Raw genomic sequence first — 21,964 nt, forward strand, 5'->3', positions numbered from 1 at the left:
GACAGCTACAATTATTTTTATTGTTTTATTAGTATTATTATAACCTTAATTCTGAGATTGACAATGTAAAGGGATTGGTTATACCAAAGGGAGACTACCGTCTTGTAAACAGTCACGTGATTTAGAATACTCTTAAAATCAATATACTTTTGCTGTGAATCAACAAACTTTTGTTATGATTCAGTAACACATTTCTGCAAAGTTTGCTGTTTACATGTCAATTTCTGTACCAAGCAAAATGTGATGTAAATTATTTGAAATACAAATTATTCCATAGCGAACATCATAATGATGGAAATAGATTCAATAAGAACACAAACCCTTTTCCTCCATCCACGCCCATTTTTCTCCTGGGGGATTTATTAACGATTCTATTATCAAACGTTTATCTTTATTCTTTTATTTTTGACGAACTACCGAAAGATAAAAATGTTGACACATTAAGATATTTATCGAAATTAACAAAAACTAAGAAAATCGATCATAATATAACACAAATATTGTATTTAAAGAGATGTTGTAATGCTAAGGTATTCTAACATACTACTAAAACATTAAATCAGAAAAAAAGACGCAGGATAGATGGGATAATCATAACAAATGATAGTATGTAACTTTATTGATGAAATTAGTATTGAAAGTATGAACTATTGTCTCGTTTCTCATGATATAAGATAAACTTTTAAATCTAGTATACATTTACATATTTTTCTTTATATATATATGAATATCAACGACTGGTATATGATATGTAATTATGTAACATAAATGATGATGGAAGTCAGCTCTGAATGCGCCGTGTATATGTCCGGGTGTAGATATCATGCTTTATGACAAAACGTCTAGTCTATCTATAGCTGTCAATCACGACAACACTACCATATGTATATAAATTAGCATTGCAAAGAGCGTCAGCTTTGACATAACACATCCGTAGATTGAAACAAAAAGGTGGAATTGACTTCGCCAAACATTGCCAAATGTAGCGTCAAAAATAAATGGTGAGTGCTGCTTCCTGGAGTTTTCTTACTTTTAACACTGTCAATAAGTTTGATAAACCGCAACCTGTTATTATTAAAACAAAGGTTTAATAGTAAACAGTGTACCACAGAGTAGAATTAAAATTTCATTAATTGCAATACTTTTTCCTTAATTTTATAAGAATTATTCATCTGAAGTGACGTTAATTATCTACTTTTAGGGACAATGCCTGAAGACCGTCGTCTCGCCTATCACATAACTGGTTGTGAGCGGGTATTGACCAGTAAGTGAACGTGGTATGTTTTCCTGTAACTGTCGTCTCAGCAGATTGGGACTAATATATGTTTAACGCTGTACTTATGGATATATTGATGGTGTCTATAGAAAGGTTCGGTATTTTTTCCGAATGTTTACATTTGGGATAAGCCTCGCGTCATTTCACTAATACAGTACAGACTGGATGTTTATAGAGACTCTCAATGGTTAAAATTGCACTGTACACAAAGTGTTAACTGGATTTATATTCGGATTTGGGATCAATGTTATATGTTTCACGTTAAAGGGTTATGTTATTTATTATTATACTCATGCAAAAGTAATCACAGTGCAGAAATTCCGGTTAATAGAATTGTGAGTTTATTAGAGCAAATATATATAATGACGGTAGTATAAGCATCAATTTCGCGTTTTTGTTGCATCATAGCCATAAATAGGTTCAATATGAAGAAACCTTATGGCTATCAGTTAACCCACTCAGGATAGACCTGCAATTTCAAACAAAAAATCCTAACAACTTTATCTGTGTTAGTGGACCATTATCGACGTTCCTAATGTAAATGTAAAAATTCACAGATAATTTTTTTTCAATTTTTTTCTTTTCAAATTTAGTACTACCAATATTACAAAAAATACTAACATATAAACAGCATCATAATTCAAACTAAAATTCAATAAAAGTAGGGCAAAATATGTTTCTATCCTCCTTCTTCCGTTTACCTTTTATGACTCTTTTGCTAACGTAATGCTGTTATTGTTATGTAATAACTGTTTAATATAACATCGAGTATGGTTATACATAAATTAAAAGATAATTATGAATTCGACCAGTTTATCTAACTAGTCAATTATTGTGTTAAACAGGAAACTCTTAATGAACGTTACTTTCGGCTATAGACGTGTTTTTGTTTTCAAGCATATAGATACATTATATATCATAACCTTCGATTACCATTCCCCCTCTTTTTAAGCATCAGAAAATTGAACAGATTTAGGAGTATGCTATTACATTCATTATTTAATCAGAATCAAAGTGACATCATTTCTCAAATATTTAATGCTCCCTGTGGCATATTGTCTATATTACACACTGTTAACTAGCAGGCGGAAACGCTATGAAATCATTATTTTTTTTATCTTTCTGTGGAGTTTATTGCTACGAGTTGATCAAGGTTTTTTCCCCTATTCTTAATCAAATAGTGATTATTCTCTAGAATAGTAGATAAACATCTTGTAGAAATTTGGTGTTCAAAATCCACTATCATTCTTAGTGTTATAGAACATCAAGAAGACCAAGAGACTGGCGCAGAAAGTTGCAGCGAGTGGCTTTATCCTGTGTGCTGAGGCCACTTGGACAGGATAGGAAAAGGAATTAGGTGACACTCCTCGGTTGGCATTACCGTGATAGTTGGGTACATTACCTGATGAAATACAAAAATTAAAATGTTATTGCGCGATATACACGAAGAAAAATATGTTTTACTGCCGGGAAGAATATTATTTAGTTTAAAAAATTTGATATGAGAGCCTATATTTCTCTGTATTTGAATCAAGGGGAAATGTAATTTTTAACATGGAAATCATTTATGAACTGGTGATTAAAACATACACATTTGATTGTAAGGAGTAAATCGTGAATTTTTTTTGTAATTTATTAATTCAAGACATTGGCAAAATATTTATGATGTAAAAACTTGTTAATGATTTATTCACGGAAATAGGATAGAAGCTATAAATAGATACCTGTGTGTATAATGTTGGTGAAATCAATTATGACCTTACCTGTTACGGATCCCCATGCACGAAGGATGAAGAACGGGTTGGTTAGATATTTCAGCTGATTCTGGTTCCTAATAGGAATCTTGATTCGGTCAAAGGAGCAGGTGGTAACGTTATCGGCAGTTGAAAATGTTGCGTTTCGAATCCCGTACACGTCCTGTAAATTGCATTTATTGTTACCAATAACAAAGTTAAACCACGTAATTTGTTAATATGTAAATTACATTAGATGACTGTAAACAACATTTGAATGGCATGGGGATGCTATTGAGATGTCCTCTTCACTCGATAATAAACTCCTTCTATTTAGAAATATTACAGTTTCTTAAACTTCTGTTGTTTTCATCAGTGAGATGAAAACGTAAATATACGTACTGTAAAAATAAATTTTGCAAAAAGAAAAAAAAATACCAAATAATCGGAATACATTTTAACAATGTTCTTTCATTGTATAATTGCATGGAATTAGTCATACTTTGAATTTTCCAATAATGCTAACTACGAGTTCATCATTGATGTATCTGTTGCATACTTACTTTGTACTTAAGTGCATCTGTGATTTGGACTATCAAACAGGAATCAAAATCTGATAATATTTTCTACAAATAAACCAGTTTCAAAGACGATATAAAAAATGAAAGCAGATCTGAGTGTTTTTTCTGCATCAAAGCAGCTTTTATAGCTCTATTATACTTCTATTTTGTATGTGATGTTATTTGCGATAAAGTATATGTTGAAATGTACATACTGTTCCAGATACGTATGAACGTCCCTGTGTGTATCCTAGCTCCACATTGGCATTGCTTCGGCACATAACAATACTGCTGTCCGGCTTGTCAAATAAAAACAAGTTTTTGATATATATTTTCACCTTATACAAACAGAGAAAAATTCGAAACGCGTTTTATTTGTGTACTGACTTGACTTTAATTTCGAGGTTTGATACCAAAGTCAATATTTCTCTTAAACATTAAATAATAACTTTAATCCCAGGCTATTATCAAACTTATTGAATATAATGATATAGAGTTAAGGTGATCGTTTAAATACATGATCTGGAATTTTTACCATCCGATTGTCCTCTGAGAATCCAAGTGCTATATAATGTTCGCTTTGTATGACGTATTCAACCCTCATCTCAAAGCGTATATAGTCCAAATCGGTGTTCCACCAACTGATCAAAAATGGATCACATCCGCCAGTGGGACATTCAGAAGGCCAACAGGTTTTCCTGACTCCACATTCGGGGTCCGGAGGGATTACCCCAGCAGTTAGCTAAATATTTTAATTGATAATGGTTAGAAAGAACAACTGGATAGAATCAACATACAAGAGACGTAAATACAAAGTAAAAAGCAGCACCGGAGAGACGTATCATACGTTTTGATCTTATAGAAAAAGAAACCTCCTTATATTACGAAATTGAAAGTATTGATATCGTTATTCATGTTTGTGTTATATTTTTGTATTTATATGAACATTATGTGATGTTTAAAGCTTACAAATCTAACGAATGTGGTAGTGTTCTTTCTTTGGTTTCTTGGTAGAGTTAGTAGTACTATATTTTCAAGTTCTCAAATATAAATTCCTGTTGTAATTGTAATTGTAATGTTGAGTGAAAGTGTTTTATAGTATCACCTAATCGTTTTTGTTTTTGTTTTCTAATCAAACAGTTGTTGGTCAAATCATTAACACGATGATGGTTATATTCTATAACAACTTTATTAATAAGACACGATTTCACTGACAACAAAATGTACTAAATGTATCTGCGTAGAACAAATTGAAATTTGAATTAAGGCAAATTTACTTTGTCTCAAAATGAATTTTCATCATGAGATGCATTTATAAAAAGTGATTATACAGCATTCTTGATTTGTAAAGCAATTACTTAGTGGTAAATATTGTAAGGTCGATTATCTTAATCATTGTTTCCGTTTTGATTTACACGATGTCGTCCTAGGATTCCAAGATTACACTAATCATCATTTTGGTCGACACAAATCATGATGTCATAGTAATGGTTTTGAGGACCGGATGTGCTGTTATGTTGAAAAAGTGTAAAGTTGGAGAGAATATGATGAATCAATTATTGCATTTTATCGGAAGAAAATCAGGATGACATTTATACCTACAAAGTCTACAAAATGTATATAAAAAATGAAGCAGTTATGTCCCTTTCTTCGATAAATGACATATGAAAATGATCTTCGAAAGTTGATTATGTACTATATTTTTGTATTAAAACTAAAAATGTAAATACAAAATGAAGCAGTTATGTCCCTTTCTACGATAAATGACATATGAAAATGATCTTCGAAAGTTGAATATGTACTATATTTTTGTATTAAAATTAAAAAGTTCGCAAAATCAAAAAATTGTAGAAGTTAAAAACAGAAAAAATAACATGGAATACATATCATTTACGAATTAAACATTTACTTTTTTACTGTTAAGTTAATATTCATTATTACTAAGACTATTTGACATTCAGTCTACATCTAACAATTTATGACACTTTTCTCCTGAATAAAATTTATCATATTAACGTTCGATGATTTCTTCATCATTGTACTGGACAATCTGGATATTAATTGAATGATTATTGGAACAATGTTATAGCACAAATCAATATAATATGACAATCAGATATACATATATGATTAAGCACCGTTAAATAATTATTTACATCATACCTGGGCGTAGAAACCAGCTAACAGGAAAAAAAGCAGTTTGGCCCACGACATCTGCAAAGATGAAGATAAATGAACGTGTAAGGAAAGGTAAAAAATAAATAATAATAATAAAAAAAATGCTGACACCTCAGATTTAATTTTAATGATAATATCTTGTCTTCAGTTCATCTCCATTTTCAGAGGGAAGAATTTAAGGTTTTTATTTTATCTACACAATCGTGTTTTTTTTTCTGTCATTACCATATCTCTGATATCAATCAGGTACAGTGTTTATTTGTATTCAGTGTTGAATTTCTAGATTTTTATAATATCCGTTGTCTATGTGGTAACACTTTTTATCATATATATAATGCAATCGCTCAGTTATTTTACGTTTTAGGTAAAAAGTTTTAATCTGAAGATTTCCAATGTGCTTTGTAATTTCACTGTAGGGATCAGGGATGTAGCAGCCTTTGTCAGTAGGTAAGTATGTACAGCGCTTACGTAAACAATGTTAACAATACGGGTGTATCAGACTATAAATAGCTTTAGTGACGGTATTCAATCAATGGTTGACATATATAGATTTAAGTATTTATACTAAAATGTCCGGAAATTAGCGAGTATATACAATTTTTCAAACTTGCAAGAACATTTTTCAATGCAGTTGTTAATCCTTACAACAAGACGATACTCACCATGATCGAGTTCTCGGCGCGTCAAACAGGAAATAGTTTGTTTTGTCATGCATGCATGAGAGAGCAGTGACGCATGTTTTGTTAACAATGTGGAACTAATATGTGCGGCGATAGTGTCAATTACTACACATAGGCAAGATGTGTCACATCCCACAGATAGTACTTATATGAAGAAATTTTCAAATCATCTACGTCATTGCTTGACCGCACGGATTGTTTTCTTAGAATTCATAGTTCTATTTATCGATATGGGAAAATTTTCTTTTCCATCAAATTGAAATTTTCAATCGAAAATAAAAAGTGATCGTTTGAAATGTTGAAAATATTTCCTTGTAAGAATGAAAAAGTAACGTTTGAAAGGAGATTGTACAAATGGGAATTAAAATATAACGTCTAGCTTTGATGCCTTGTTGTTCATTTCAGTTTTGAAATTCATGACAGAAACTTTGGCAAGATAAGAACAAGAACGATATTTACACAAAGACTCTTGAGAAAAGTACAAGATGAAAAAGGTCAGGGGCCACGAAAGGATTAGCATCTGTAGCTTCATCAAAACTATCCGTGTAAATCTTGGTCGATTCTAGTAAGCATTGTCACGTGCCAAACATGAGAACAAGGTTAACAGGATCAGAAACATATGGTATATCAACAACCATGAAACACTAGAGCTTCAAATCGCTCAAAGATATGGGCTAATTCTCAATGAGATCGTGATAACGAAAGTGAAACTTCCCCGTGATCTTTATCAACCCGTGATTTTGTCGATCAGTTGTAAATATCTTGCACGAAAATTGTTGTATTGGAAACTGGCTTTGCTTGAAGATCGAAACATCAGCGACAATTAAACATCATAGGTTGGGGACGCAGGATTGATGCAATTCAGAAATGGAAAATTCGCGATAGGAACATTAAAATCATCACACTTATCACACTACTTGTGGAAAAGATGTCCCTGTTGATTTCGTTTTAATAAAAGATCGAGGAAAACAGCTGATGGAAAAATAGTCTGTTTTGTTTCCAATTCTGTAATCAATTACGACTGCATAACTTGTTTAATAAATGGTCACTGAGATTTAATCTGTTATTTAGAGGATTGAAAAACTAGTCACTAAAAGTTGAAACAATGCCTTATACAACGTAATATAAGAGACATATTGAAGACGTCGCGTAGCCACAATAATTATGTTTGTCGAGTGGAGTTTAATTTTTTTCTTTCTTATCTGAATGATCTCAAACAAATAACAAGGATAGGTTGTTTAAGTTTAAGTTGAATCAAGGATGTTTGGATAAGCTGGACACACTTAAACATAAATATAAATAGATGAGTATCAAGCACAACGCTATTTTCAAAATAACTGAATTTCCATTACATGGACATTGTGAATAACTGATACGCAGTTTTGATCAATGCCATAAAGTGATAACGTTTGCGAAATTTTCTTTTCAATTTTTCATGCAAACTATATAAATAACATACCTTCCCTTCTTAGCCTTTAACAGTCAGTGGTGTGACCAACAAAGCCGATGAGATGTTTGTGCCTACTGAGTTGTCAATTACTTCCGCTAGGTCACTCACTTCCGGATTGCTGTGTGTCCTCATTCGTGTATAGATAATCTGGTAATAATGATATGAACTAAGATATATCTTAGTTTTATTATACTTTACTTAACGCGTTTCGCGTGACTGGCATCTTGTTGCAACTGTTAAAAAATTATTTTAAAAACATCAACAATGACAACCAATGTTATATCAATAATGCATTAATTTTCGAATACGTATTTTTTCATTTGAAGAGGAGCATTCATATATGATGTAAGAAAATTAAAGATGAAATTTACGGGGAAGACAATTTATATGATAGTTATTTTGAACTTAATTCGCTACAATTGACTGTGTGGATATTTATCCCGGATACAACTTACAAATACACATCAGATTATCTTCAGTATTTCATATATTACTCCGTGCACAGTGTATCTTCTATTTGTCTGGTTCTTCAAAGCATAACCTTTAAACACATTTGGACTATGCAACAAGAATTTCAAGTACGAATGTTATATGTACAGATAAGAATAATATATATTGCATAGTAACATAGTCCCTGAAATATTGTTTAGAAAGTCAGTCACCAGAAAGCTTTAGTTTCCATATCAAAATGTACGGATTCGCATTATTTTCAGTCAGTAAGACATGTAAGGCTGTGATTTGGATGGGTTCAATTATTTTTCGATTTTTGGGAATGGCATAAATTCATTTAAAACGAAATTTTGTATACTTACAGATAAATTAAAGCTTAAAAATTTCCAAAGTCTATATTTTGCATCTGACAATTGGTTTAGAGGTACTAAAATTAAATTGAATGGACTCATAGGATTTTGAAATTGAAATTGAACTGAGTCATCAATATCTTGTGTGTCCGCCGTTTGTTGGGTCACGGCCCTTATTCTTCTGGTCATAGAGTTCATGAGAGCGTTAATCCGTCTTATGGGGATGTTGTCCCACTCTTCAATCAGAGCTCTGGTCAACTGCTCTCGAGTAGCAGGGGGTGGCTGGCGCTTTCGAACCTGTCTATCCAACTGGTCTCAAAGATGCTCGATCGGGGACAAATCAGGGCTATATGGCGGCCAATCTAGTGGTTGAATGTTGTTGTTGGCCAGAAAGACTTGGCAAATCCTTGCTACGTGGGGCCTAGCATTATCCTGCCGGAGGGTTAGATTATGCTGCTGTAAGAGAGAGATAACATGGGGTCGGAGGATCTCATTTCTATACTTAGCTGCTGTTAAATTGCCATCAATAACAACCAATTGTGATTTTAACCCGTGTGAGATTCCTCCCCAAACCTATCCCTCTCTACAACGCAAGCCTCCGTAAAACGTTCGCCACGACGTCGGTAGACACGTTGACGGCCGTCAGATCGATAAAGACAGAATCGAGACTCATCCGTGAAGAAAACTTGTCTACTCTGCCTCAATCGAAACCGTCGTGGAGCATGTGCAGCGACCTAGGCCATACGGCGCTGACGTCGAGCAGGGGTAAGGTGTGGACCTACGTAGGGGCGACGTGCTCTTACACCAACTACTCGTGATCGATTCCTTACAGTTTTTGAACTTATAGGATGCCCATGATTTCCACGAACATTAAGTGCACTCTCAACGGCAGTAAGGCGCCGATTACGTACATGAGAGACGACGATATAGCGATCCTGACGTCGTGACGTTACGCGCGGACGTCCTGACCTAGGTCGATCGGCCAATCGCCCAGTTTCCCAAAGACGTCTTACAAAGACGTTCTATGGTGGAAACATTAACACCAAGGTGCCTAGCAACCTGATTTTGCAGCTGTCCTTGCATCAGCATCCGAATGGCCTGACCCCTCTGAACTTCTGTGAGTCGTGCCATTCTTAAAACGAATCAAATTCTCAATTAATTTTAGGGAAGCAGTTGGTCTGTATAAAGACTAACGAAGAGTGACTTGACCAACGCTGCATGAGACCAGAACAACACCGTACACGAGATTCTTGTTTTTTCCTTCCTCCATTTACCAGAGCTGCGCACTGTACCGTGACTAAATTTTCGATACATGACAAGGTGTAATATGACCTAATTACTCAATCCACAAAGTTTCACTTTATTTGGAGAACGCGTTTTCAAAATATCGGAATAAATATTACCCTGCGTTTCTTTATTCTTTCAGTATATATCCACCGTCAAAATAAAGACAGTGAATCTTTGTTTACATAACAATAAATAGTCTCTTTCACATATAATTTATACTGTAATTACATCTGATCGCTGACAATATTTTCTTTCGTCTGTACACTTGTCGTCCACACAAACATTCCAACACTGCTATGGTATAAAAAGGTAATTCAGTTCCTTTATTGTTGCAAAATAGTACAGTGTTACAAGGAAATAAAACAACTGTATAGTATCACAGGCAATATTAACAACACTAATCACAAGTTAGTTTTAACTTAAAAACAAAGCGTGATATTTCTTCCAAAAGTAAAAGTTCCTCTGCTTAGCAACAAATAATTATCAATTCTCAACGAGATAGAAGAAGCAGAAAAATTAAAGTAGCGTATAAAAATTAAAATTATTTATGTAAAGAGATATACAATATTTGTTCTATGACTTTCTAATAAACGATTCTCTTCTTGAGGGATGGCAATTCGAAGCTTTCATTCGTCAGATCCTTTGACTATTAGAACAATAAAGGCAGTCGCCAAGGAAAGCATCGACAACAGTTGTATGCCAAGCAGTAATTTAGCAAATGGTGTGACGTTCTGAAAGAGATTGAAGTCGAATTGATAAACCCGTACAAAGAAACAAATTTTAAAAGGGTTATTGACAGAAAAAGTAAGTACATGTTATGACCTACGGTAATTGTAAATTGTTAAAATGCAAATCTATCTATTTCATCATTCAAAATAATGTCAAATATTCGCTATAAGTATCAGTGCATTTTGAAATTGCTAAAAGCGACCTGAGTACTGAAAAATATCATTTTATATACAATTTGTAGATGTTCACTCCCTACTTTCTAAAAAGTATCCTACCGCTTCATACCAAATATCAGCTTACAGTAAATACTCTTGTATAGCTGGATTTTTTCCAGCAAAAACCGTATCGTAAATACTGTATTTATCACAATTTATTTGCCTAGACATTGGATACAGTAGTTTCAGACGGACCTGTTTGACAGCTGATTTAGAAACATCAGACGTTGTGTCATCTCCCTGTCGCTTGAGCTCCAGGTCAAGTGTTCTAACTGAAATATAAATCTAGAGAATAACATTTTGGTCATATATATATACATTATTAATGTCATCTGCGAGTACCCAATTTTCCATTAATAGGATGGTATATGCAATTTCTTACTTGTGTTCATTTCAGTAGAAAACACGTAAGTGCCATGTAGTCCGCTAAAAACGGCAAATTGGTATATAGACATGACATTTCAAACATGTGTTATTTGTCACTTTAATCATCTTCACCGTTAATTTTGCTTACAGTCCAATTATTTATAATGAAATTCCAAAAATGATATCAGAACATACCTGACTTTCTGTTACAGATACGCATGTATAGTTCCAAAATTATCTCGAGAAAGACAAACACACAAATATAGGATATTCCTATGTATGTTGCACTCGTTGGAACGTTGGATTTGTCCAAATATGTGGCAAATACAATCGTCACGGCTGTAAAATATAAATTTAAAGTTTTAAATATCTCTTTTATACAATAAAAGAAAATATATACAACAACAAAATATATGTTAGTAAGATATATGTATCAGCAAATTATCCACATCTTTTGTGAATACAAAATTGTTGACATACCGATACCGTATATAACAACAAAAACAACATACCAGGCATTTGCATCAAATTAAATATTTTGATAAGTCGAGTGGACAGTATCAGTGTTACTTAGAAATATTCAGCTAAATGAACATTTTCATGTGCATGAGGGCTGAAAGAAGGGTAATACATATGTGAAAGCTTATTGTTCTAATGTGTGTGAGTTAGACTCATGAAACATTATCAAAAACGTTTATTTACCAGGTGATGTGAACAATATGTAAAATCTTACCTGCTAAAATATGTGCACTAGTCCCGAAAAACCAATGATAAAAATTAAAGATGGGTCTCCTCTTGTGATCCGGAGCACATCTACACAACGCTATAAGTGGCTGTCAATTAATAAGTAAAGATTAATTCAGTGTGTATTCAGCTGTAATGTAATTTAAATCGAGATCATTTGCTATTAAATTAAGCGTTACTAACAGTGTCTTTTATGACTTCGTGGCATCATTAATTGAATGTAAATGAGTTTGTCTACTCTACTTAAGATTAATGTATATTTGAATAATAGATTTATAATACATTGGATTAAAGTGGAAGTGGAGTAAGCGTTGGCTGTTATATGATACAGAAAAGGTGGTTTACATAACATCTGAATGTAGGTTGGCCCTTATGATATATTAATATCCCGTGTACTTACGTTCAGGACTGTGAGTGCCATAACGACTATACCAAGAATAGGATGGTAAGTAGCAAAGGAATTATTCTCATCCGAAATGCCAACCTATCGGGAAAAAACTGAGAAATTATTCGTTCTTAGAGAGTTCCATAGGATCGTACAAAATACAGATAAGTGCGAGGCAGAAATTTAAAACGATATTGAAAATAATAATTAAAGTCTATTGCGAATTATTGCAAAACCTTTTTTTATATATTATTATTTTGCTTGCATTGGTTTTAGGCCTAAATATATTACCAATCGTTATTTATAGGATACTTACCTCATCAGCATATCCACCAACTTCAATAAATATTACGACAAAACCTGTTGCAGTGAGTAACAATACGGTTATCATACACGTTCTGTGAATCTACAAGAAGATCGATTGAAATTATATAAACTTTTCAGGTTTAATCAAAAAAGCACAATGGCGTTTATACAATAAGAAAGAGGTAATCCTGTGAAGACCACAGCTTTTGGTAACACCTGGTGTTTTGTATTAAGAATTTATGATGAAAAAGCTATTATTGAACAAGTAAAGACGTCCAAACTTCTGGTTTTATTGAATAATTGATTTTATTACTATTTTGTAATTATCTTGGCATCGATATGCATACTTCGGCACAACCGTGACATGGATAAAACTATCTTTTGTGGTATTCGTGCATCAACAATAATTACTATACAAGTAGCATATTGAAACTGCACCTAGTGCAATAATTTCAACGCAAAAAGCGCTAAATTATGTTGACAGCGAAGACATGTAACCGCACAGTGTTATCATAAGACTACTGATTCCTTTATCACATAATTTCCAAGTGAAATACTTGTCAAGGAGGAAGTAATCATAATTAGTTTCTGTATAGTTACGTACTTAAATAGCAATATCTAAGAGATTCATTCCTTTTGTAGAAAGCTACGCTCTCTTAAAGGCATTTAAGATAATACTTATATCTTTTTTTAATTTCATATCAGGCGCATTATGAGATCAAATATTTTGTGAACTTTAATCTTAATATAAGGTAACTTTTGAATACCTGAAACCAGACTTTCTGTCCAAGTAGCGTGGAATTAGGCCACATCGGCTTGAGGTATCGTGCGATGAAGATGCCGATACTAGAGAACAAAACCCAGGCCACAACCATGAGTGAACCTGAGACAAAATTGGAAATTATGTACATAACGCATGTTAATATTATATACAAAATACACAGACCTCCGTGTGCTGAAATCAAAAGTGAAATTACATCATCAGAAAAAGTAACCATTATCCACCTTATAAAGGACAGAATGTGTGTATGTATTCCATCACATTCAGGAAGTTCCTACAAAACTGAGATGGTCGTATATTTATTTTTGTGACCTTATCAACAATTTATTGTATAATATATCAGAGAAAACTTGGATAAAGACCAACAATCGCCATCTGGGTTTTGTTTGTAAATCGTAAACGATGCAAATTATGGTAATGCAATAGCAATTTACTTTATTGATCATTACAAAGTTCGTTCAATTTCAAATAAATTACAAAGAAATCGGAAATATATATAAAAAAGCCCACGTAACCATCAGATTTAATACTGAAGGCCGAACGGTGAGCAGTGTTTTCGATTGGACGAAATAACATTTGTAATTCAAAGCCTAAAACAACCATTTCTGCTGGTAAGGTAATACTCTGTACCCACCGTGAACCTGGACTAGGACGTAGGACAATTTTCCTCCTGTCTGAAGGTCACTAGACAGGAAATCAACAGTCTCATCACTTATAAGAGTTCCGCTATGCCGTCGTATGACACCTTCAACAATATTTCAAAAAGTAACTTGGTTAAATGAGTTTATTTGTGAGTAACACACGCAAACCTTCTCAATCTTTTTCTTTATTTTTTCCTTCTTCTCATATTTTTTTTATCATGTTATCATTTACTTACGATTAAAACAAGAAAGGCTATCAATAGGATATTTTCATTTTCTACTACGCAAAGTACACAAAAAATATATCATATGCACCTGACACTACAGGTCCGCGAGCGAAGAGAAGATACCAATCCTGTCGGATATCGAAGAATGACGATTCCCCTGTGATATTGGTTTGCCTTGTAAACTTGCAGTTTAGAACAGAGTTCACCACGCTGCCGGATATGGATGAAAGACCAAGAGTATCCTGTAACATAAACAATTAATGTTCACATACAGCGTAGTTGTGTCAGCTAATAAATGAGTCTACCCGTAGTACTTGTAGCCGATCAACTTACTACATTGTCTATATTCATTAACCTTAACAAAAGTAATTTGTTAAATAATTGAGAAATTAAATGATGTTCGTTCCATTAATTATGAACCAATATCTGCTAATTACTGGCAAACTGTTAATTAAAAAGACAAATAAGATACAGATATTATCTGTTGGTGAAATTCACAATTGCGTATAAATCATTATTCAATAGGTAACTGGCAAAAGATACTAGCAACAGAAAATATCATTTGATTACAAATGTGTATACATTACATACTGGCGTGAGTGATCCGTAACTTTTGCCGGTGTTGTATCCGGTCTGGACAGACACTGTGCCGGAATTGACGCAGGCTACAACGCTGTCTGACCCCTGATAAAATTTTCAAATTTCATTTGTACTTAATTCAAATATCAACAGAAACTTTCTTACATCTTTCACATTAATTTTGATAAGAACGTAATTTAAAGACACAGATGCACCATCTTTGCGTGCTATTTGCAGGGGCATATTTGCTTATCGGAGCTCTCGCATATGGTCCGCATCTAGCGGCATCCGAGTGCACAGGAGTCCGTTAAGCCCGTAACCATGTTTTAACGATGTTCGAAACATGTTCCGGGTAAGTTGCGGGAGTTGGCCTGCAGAGGTCCACGCAGAACAACTAAAGAAAGTTCGCAGCAGTTTTAAATTGAATCAAGAGGATCTCTATTCTGGAAAGCTAACAGGGTAAGCTTTCAGTATCCACTGGGAATCATGAAGACACATCTGGGCTTCATGCATGTACAAGTGCATTTATATCACATCAAAATAAGTAGGAAATAGAGCATACACTGACTTCTGGCTGCATACCCGAAAAGTATTTATATGCCCTTGGGCCTCGATGGCAACTCCCACAAAGGTATTACGCACTTCGCAAGCAGCAAAAGCCCAAAGTGCCCATTTGTGGCCGGGAAATAACATAGACCATACTGAAAGCACCCACGCGTCATCCATGCGTTTAGCACGCAGATCACACGGAGAATACATAAGTGTCATGCTGGTACCACGCTTCCAATAGGAAACTTCTATACGAAACTAACCCAAATATTTGCCCGCCCGCAAAATTTATCCTGCATGCAACAAGCCCGTATATCATGCCCAGAATGATGTTACTGGACCTTGAAAAGCTTTACAATATATGAAACAACATTTAAAAAAATTTTGAAGAAAAGTTTGATATAAAAGCATTTCCCCATCTGCATGAGATTACCACAACCGTCTACGAGAATTCCAGACCCTTGCCATCGCTGACAAGTCCTAGAAGAACGAAACAGCAATATGAAACTGCTTAACTCATTGATCGAATATGCTGTACATTAGACTGTGATGGAAGATGCAATTTTTACCATTGACTTATCAGATGAGAATCCTATTGCAACCCAGTTATTCGATCCTGTCGGGACATCTGCGGATATTTCGAATTCTATGTTCTCTTCGTCAATAGTGATCCACTTGACGAGCACAGAACAGCCGGAGTCTTCACAGTCAGAAAAGCATCCCTTAGACACTCCACACGCAGGATCTAGTGTAACGGATCCTCCTGGCTGGGGAAGAAAATTGAAATCAGGTAAGAAGGAAGTTAAAATATGTGATTAGATAGGCAAAATATCACCAAAAAATCACCATGTCGTTGTTTTCTACTGAGGTTGCATAGACAGAATTTGCAACTAAACCATCCAAAATATGCTTATAAAGAACAATTTAGTTTCAAATAGTCACTTTTTAAGGCATTACGATTTCATTTCTAGAAGGTATATAGACTGACACTTAGCTTTAACTATATATATTTTAAGAGAATTGCGATTTGGATAATCGGATTTTATCGATGTGTTCCAAATCTCACCGGTGCAGTTGAAGGCGTGTTAGGAGGTGTAGTTATTGGAGTCGACTGCGTCACATTGAGGAAGTCTATAGTTTCCGTTGTAAAAGATCGGCTACTATGGTAATTCGGGCTTCCTGAGAAAGGTAAACCACTGATGTATGATTCATTCATTATCAGACTATGTTGAATCTAAATCATATCTGTATTGATAAAGGTGCTATTCACTAACGTAAAGTGACAAGAAACTTTTAGAATATTACTTCTCGAGCGAGGAAGCAGAAGTATTTAAAATATTTGTCAGAATACTTTCTAGGATTAATGGTATTGATCGGGAACACAAGAATAAATATATATATAATGAAAAAAAAATTTGGCATTGTCAACTGCATAGTGTACTAAAACGACACGAGAACAAAATTGTTTTATCCGTTCAGTAGTTGAAATTCTACTTTATTTTGAATCATCAAAAACGTACCTGTGGCGATGGTACCTTTAGCATGAAGGAGATGCAAAGGCTGATCAAGGTCAAATATTTGAGCCTCATTTTGAGTTGCGTTTATTATCCGATCGAATGAGCAGACAACCTCAGTTCCATTGCGACTTACAGCTGCATTTTGTAGACCATAGTTACTCTGTAACAGGTAAGAACCAGGTATTAAATATAACAATAATGTTATATCAAGGTCAGTACCAGTTACTATATATATAACAACATTATGTCAAGGTCAGTACCAGTTACTATATATAACAATAATGTTATATCAAGGTCAGTACCAGTTACTATATATAAAACAACATTATGTCAAGGTCAGTACCAGTTACTATATATAACAACAATGATATCTCAAGGTCAGTACCAGTTACTATATATAACAACAATCATATCTCAAGGTCAGTACCAGTTACTATATATAACAACAATGATATCTCAAGGTCAGTACCAGTTACTATATATAACAACAATATGTCAAGGTCAATACCAGTTACTATATATAACAAAAATGATAGTTCAAGGTTAGAACCAGTTACTATATATAACAACAAGATGTCAAGGGCAACACCAATTAATATGTATAAAATAATGATATTTCAAGGTCAGTACCAGTACCAATAATTATGTCATTTAATTGTCTTAACAAATATATCTGATTTATCAAAATAGCGGTCAACAAAAGCCGGGTGGAAACACATAAAACCGTTGATTTTACGTAAGCCTACAAGCTGTCAGACGTTAAATACCTGTTGCTTAGCTTTACAGTGTATTATCATACAGCCTCTAATTGGGAAGATGGTACGTTTGGTATACTATTTACGACGTTAAACACAATAATGCACCATTGGATCCATGAAGAACATCAATTCGAGCTAAGACATACGTATATTTACACCTTCATGAGGCGTACGAGGTAAGATAAACATGTGGTAAAGATTTCAGCAACCGTTACAAACTATGTGTAAATGCTCGTACCGATAAAGTTGTGTAGGAGAAACCCACTGTAGAAGTATGACCCATTTCTACCAACGTGGCACCGCCCTCCAATCTACACATAACTACACTGGAATCTGTCTGAAATGTAACAAATTACACAAGGATGAAACGTCATTGAATAAGATCACATTTAAGTTTGAATAACCAAGAAACAGAATGTTAACATAAAGAGAGATATATTAGTGATCATCGAATAGCATTATGTAAACATTTCATGTTGTCACGCATTGTTATGATCATAAATTATATATTGTTCCTACCATAGCTGTGTCCTTTGAAAATGCTATGGCAACCCACTGATCATCACCAGCAGATATTTCAAACGTCATCACAAATCGGAGGTAGTCTCCAGCGTCCTCCCAGCTCATGAAGAAATCTGGACATCCATTAACAGGACACGATTCCGGGTAGCAGCCTTTAGTATTTCCGCACTCCGGATTGGGAAGTATGGTTCCACCAGTTTCCTATTAGTAAACAGCTTAAGTTATTGTTACGATACGTTCTGAAAATGGTATACAATACGATATAAATGATGGAAAAGTAATTTTCTGCTTGTTCTATTTCAAAAGAAAAGTTCCGGAAAATAAACCTGTGTGTTAAGACTGGGAAATAAATATCAATTGAATAATTTATTCAAAATCAAAACCTCAAAGATATGCCTTTTTTAAAAAAAAAAAATCAGTGCTATATTCTTAAATCATGAATAGTAGATAACACACCAATAATATCATTTTGTAATTGATAACATGTCATTATGCAACAGCATGGTGGAAACGGGACAATATTAGTCCTTGAACATCGATTGTCGCTGCCAAAAGAGGCAGGGGTGGATACTAAAACTAAATTTGACATCATGGCTGTGACAGTAAAAATTACCGTAATATTTGTAGAAAAAAAATGACTACGACCATTTCTTACTCTACCTCATTTCATTATCAAACTTTTCACTCACTATGTTGTCAGTACCGTTTTCCCCTAAATAACACGCTTTAACTGTCACCGTACGTTTTACATCGTGCCAATTTATTAGCAATTCATGTTCTGTCAAAGTTTGAATCTATTCACACCAAAAATTAGTTGATTAAAAATGTGTAGACTAATTTAATGAGAAAATACTTGATGATCCAATCAGATTTGAAAATCATGAAAATTAAATGATGGGTCTATTGCACCTGCCGACCAATTACTGTCGAATCCTTTGGCGTTCAGCATTATTAAAGAGTCCTATAAAATCGAAACTGTTATGCATTTCAATTCATTATTCTGTTCTACTCTGTTTCCTTAAAGACTTGTGCTATTATGTTGTGTGTTTTTTGTTCATTCCATTTCCAGTAACATTGTTGAACATTCACTACCAGTACTCTCACATAGTGATATATATAACATTGCTTATCGCAATCGTTTATATGATGATGAATTCTTATAATAATCTACATGACTAATTATCACGCCCTTGACCTATCACGAGATTTGTATTACAAGTACCTGTATCCGATATATCAAATATGATGACAATACACTGACAAAGGAAATTGGTTACCCTCCCAACAGGATGCTGTTTAATACCTGATACACAAGGGTCATTGCTTCAGGAGTGAAAGATATCAACAGGAAATTATTAATACAAGAGTTCAAACGAGTGAAATCTATAATAACGTATAACAAAGGATGAATCGCTAAAAATAAGTGGAGACATGAAAAACACGTACAAAGAGTCTGAATGAAGAGTGCAGACCTTGACATAATCATAAATAAAGATTTGAAAGAAAGCTATTCCAGGTCTTTCTCTTGTTATTTCTTCACTTTAAGAAACTTACATGGATGAACTTTGACGTTGATCCGCATGATATGTTCCTTCAGATTTCACATCTCTTGAGCTTTTTCAATGGTACTGATATCAATGAATTCGACCTTTCTTGAATGTTTAAAATGTAATGAAAATCAGGGTCGAATAAAAAGGACTTATAAATCGGCAGAACTTAATATATTATTGTTAGAGACGTCAAACTGGTATGGTATCCAATGCAGAAACCCCTCAAAAATAACAAGATAATCCCAACATATGAACGTAGTCATAATTCAGACTTAATATCCAATAAAAATAGGGCAAGCTGTGAACAAAAGAAAGATGTGCAACTCCTGCAAACGTACAATGAGAAGAAGGCAATATGTCTCTGAAGAGTAAGCGTCCAAGTTTGTACTCAAGACACGCAAGTGATAGCATCTTAGGGTTCATCAGTGATGCTTAGGGCCTTATTTTTGAAACCTAGAAGGTGACTGGAGAAAATCGAAAGTGATCGAAAAAAAATCTAAATGGAAAAGTGTACTATGAATTATTATATGTCTGATAACGTCAAATACACGCGTATATTCTTAGGCTATTTTAAAGAATTAAAACGCGGCTTTATTCTCAGGATCGTTCCGAATTTATTACATACTTCATTCTCAACAACGCCTTTTTCTTTTTAACATACTTCGTGCTCAACAACGTCCTGATATCTCGTGCTGTTTTTTCTTTACCTGAATCTGAATCATCAAATAATTCCGGACCGGTATTATTTACAAAGCAATCAATCGAATTGATAGCACCAGCATTCTATCTCTGGTGTAGAAATTATACGACTATGCACATAAAAACAGAACTAGACCAACCTGTAACTGGATTACTTTAAGGATCACAATAGGCAACAACGTCCACATCGTCTGAAATTCAACAATAGAACAGAGAGTTAATAGTTATGTACACTCTTCAAGAAATGTACATTTGCTTCCTATACAGATAAAGAAAATACTACAAACTGTGGTGTCGTGTTGCCGCGATACGTTTTATAGATAAGCGAGGCTCGGGAGGTATTTATATATGGTTTTGCTACTTAATCGCTGGAAAACTGAAATCGATATCTCGTCATAACAGAGAAGTGAATGACGTATGTTTTCGGATATAGCCATCGTCTACGATAACACTATTTAAAATCTACCTTCGACATATTAATACATATGTTGCACTGAATCGTGTTTCATTTGGCTAAGTCTGTAATCAATGCCCTCCTCAGCATAAACACATATAAGTCACGGCTTAAAAAATACCAGGTTTATTTTCGAAAAAAAATTCTTGAAAATTAATAATTTCACAGTAAGATCTTAAAAGGCTCAACACATGACCACGAATCTCAAGATATACAGCAATATATCTAGACTAGCAACATCGTTTGATCCAGAGGGATATTTATAATTACAAAATTACAGCAGAAAATTGTATAGGTGTAATGAGTGAATTATAGGTCTGCTTCAATAGTAAATTATCTGCATGATGACGTTACATGATATAGAAATCATTTGATCTGTAGTTTTAGTTTTGATACAGTTATAGTCATGTGTATTATATATTGGCAACTCATCTAGTTAGACAAGGATATGAAAATGTTTATGATCAGAGTGTTGACGTGGAATGTTGACAACTACAGGTATTTTGTGTTGATGTGTAATTTACAAAATGTTCTGACAAGAACAAGATTCGTGGGATATAATTCGGGAGAATTAAGATAAATTCCATCATCAACACCATTTCCTGATTATGGAATGACAGTGGACCTCCAAAACAGGTTACAAAAAGAAATGAAGATAAATCAAGTATCACGTGTCGTTATTCCAAGGATTAGTATCACAGTACATATTAATTGTATGTTCTTGAGTTTCAAATAACCCAACATTGAAATTTAATATACGGAGCTTGTTAATTTCCAAATCCATAAATATAATTTATTTTCGTTGAATTTATCATTTGGTATATTTATTTGATTGATTGAAAGGCGATATTCACTTTTATATCCTTTGTACAACCATTAGTTTTACGTATTCATTTATACCATATGATATTATAATATTTATATATTGTAGTTAGTTTAAAGTCATTATACTAGGGAGAGTCTTGGCTTTATCATTTT

At 33.9% G+C, this 21,964-nt stretch overlaps 2 protein-coding genes across 2 annotated transcripts; both read right to left on the reverse strand.

Annotated features, from left to right (window-relative positions):
• Positions 1 to 7,969, reverse strand: LOC132549705 (uncharacterized). Its single transcript, XM_060213660.1, has 6 exons — positions 7,887 to 7,969; positions 5,733 to 5,783; positions 4,105 to 4,311; positions 3,785 to 3,868; positions 3,040 to 3,193; positions 1 to 2,678 (listed from the first exon to the last, which is right to left on the reverse strand). Exons 2-6 carry the CDS (start codon positions 5,781 to 5,783, stop codon positions 2,506 to 2,508), a joined length of 669 nt encoding a protein of 222 aa, XP_060069643.1. The 5' UTR covers positions 7,887 to 7,969; the 3' UTR covers positions 1 to 2,505.
• A 2,367-nt stretch (positions 7,970 to 10,336) lies between these two features.
• Positions 10,337 to 20,720, reverse strand: LOC132549737 (ferric-chelate reductase 1-like). The gene is made up of 16 exons (XM_060213693.1): positions 20,673 to 20,720; positions 18,281 to 18,484; positions 18,000 to 18,098; positions 17,007 to 17,163; positions 16,553 to 16,665; positions 16,056 to 16,253; positions 14,950 to 15,042; positions 14,447 to 14,600; positions 14,125 to 14,235; positions 13,477 to 13,592; positions 12,720 to 12,809; positions 12,419 to 12,502; positions 12,008 to 12,107; positions 11,466 to 11,613; positions 11,104 to 11,176; positions 10,337 to 10,695 (listed from the first exon to the last, which is right to left on the reverse strand). Exons 1-16 carry the CDS (start codon positions 20,718 to 20,720, stop codon positions 10,591 to 10,593), a joined length of 1,893 nt encoding a protein of 630 aa, XP_060069676.1. The 3' UTR covers positions 10,337 to 10,590.
• Between the last annotated feature and the right edge of the window lie 1,244 nt (positions 20,721 to 21,964).

This window comes from Ylistrum balloti, unplaced genomic scaffold (assembly GCF_031769215.1).
Source record: "Ylistrum balloti isolate Yb309-2 unplaced genomic scaffold, AGI_CSIRO_Ybal_v1 Utg370076, whole genome shotgun sequence".
Lineage (NCBI taxonomy): Eukaryota > Metazoa > Mollusca > Bivalvia > Pectinida > Pectinidae > Ylistrum > Ylistrum balloti.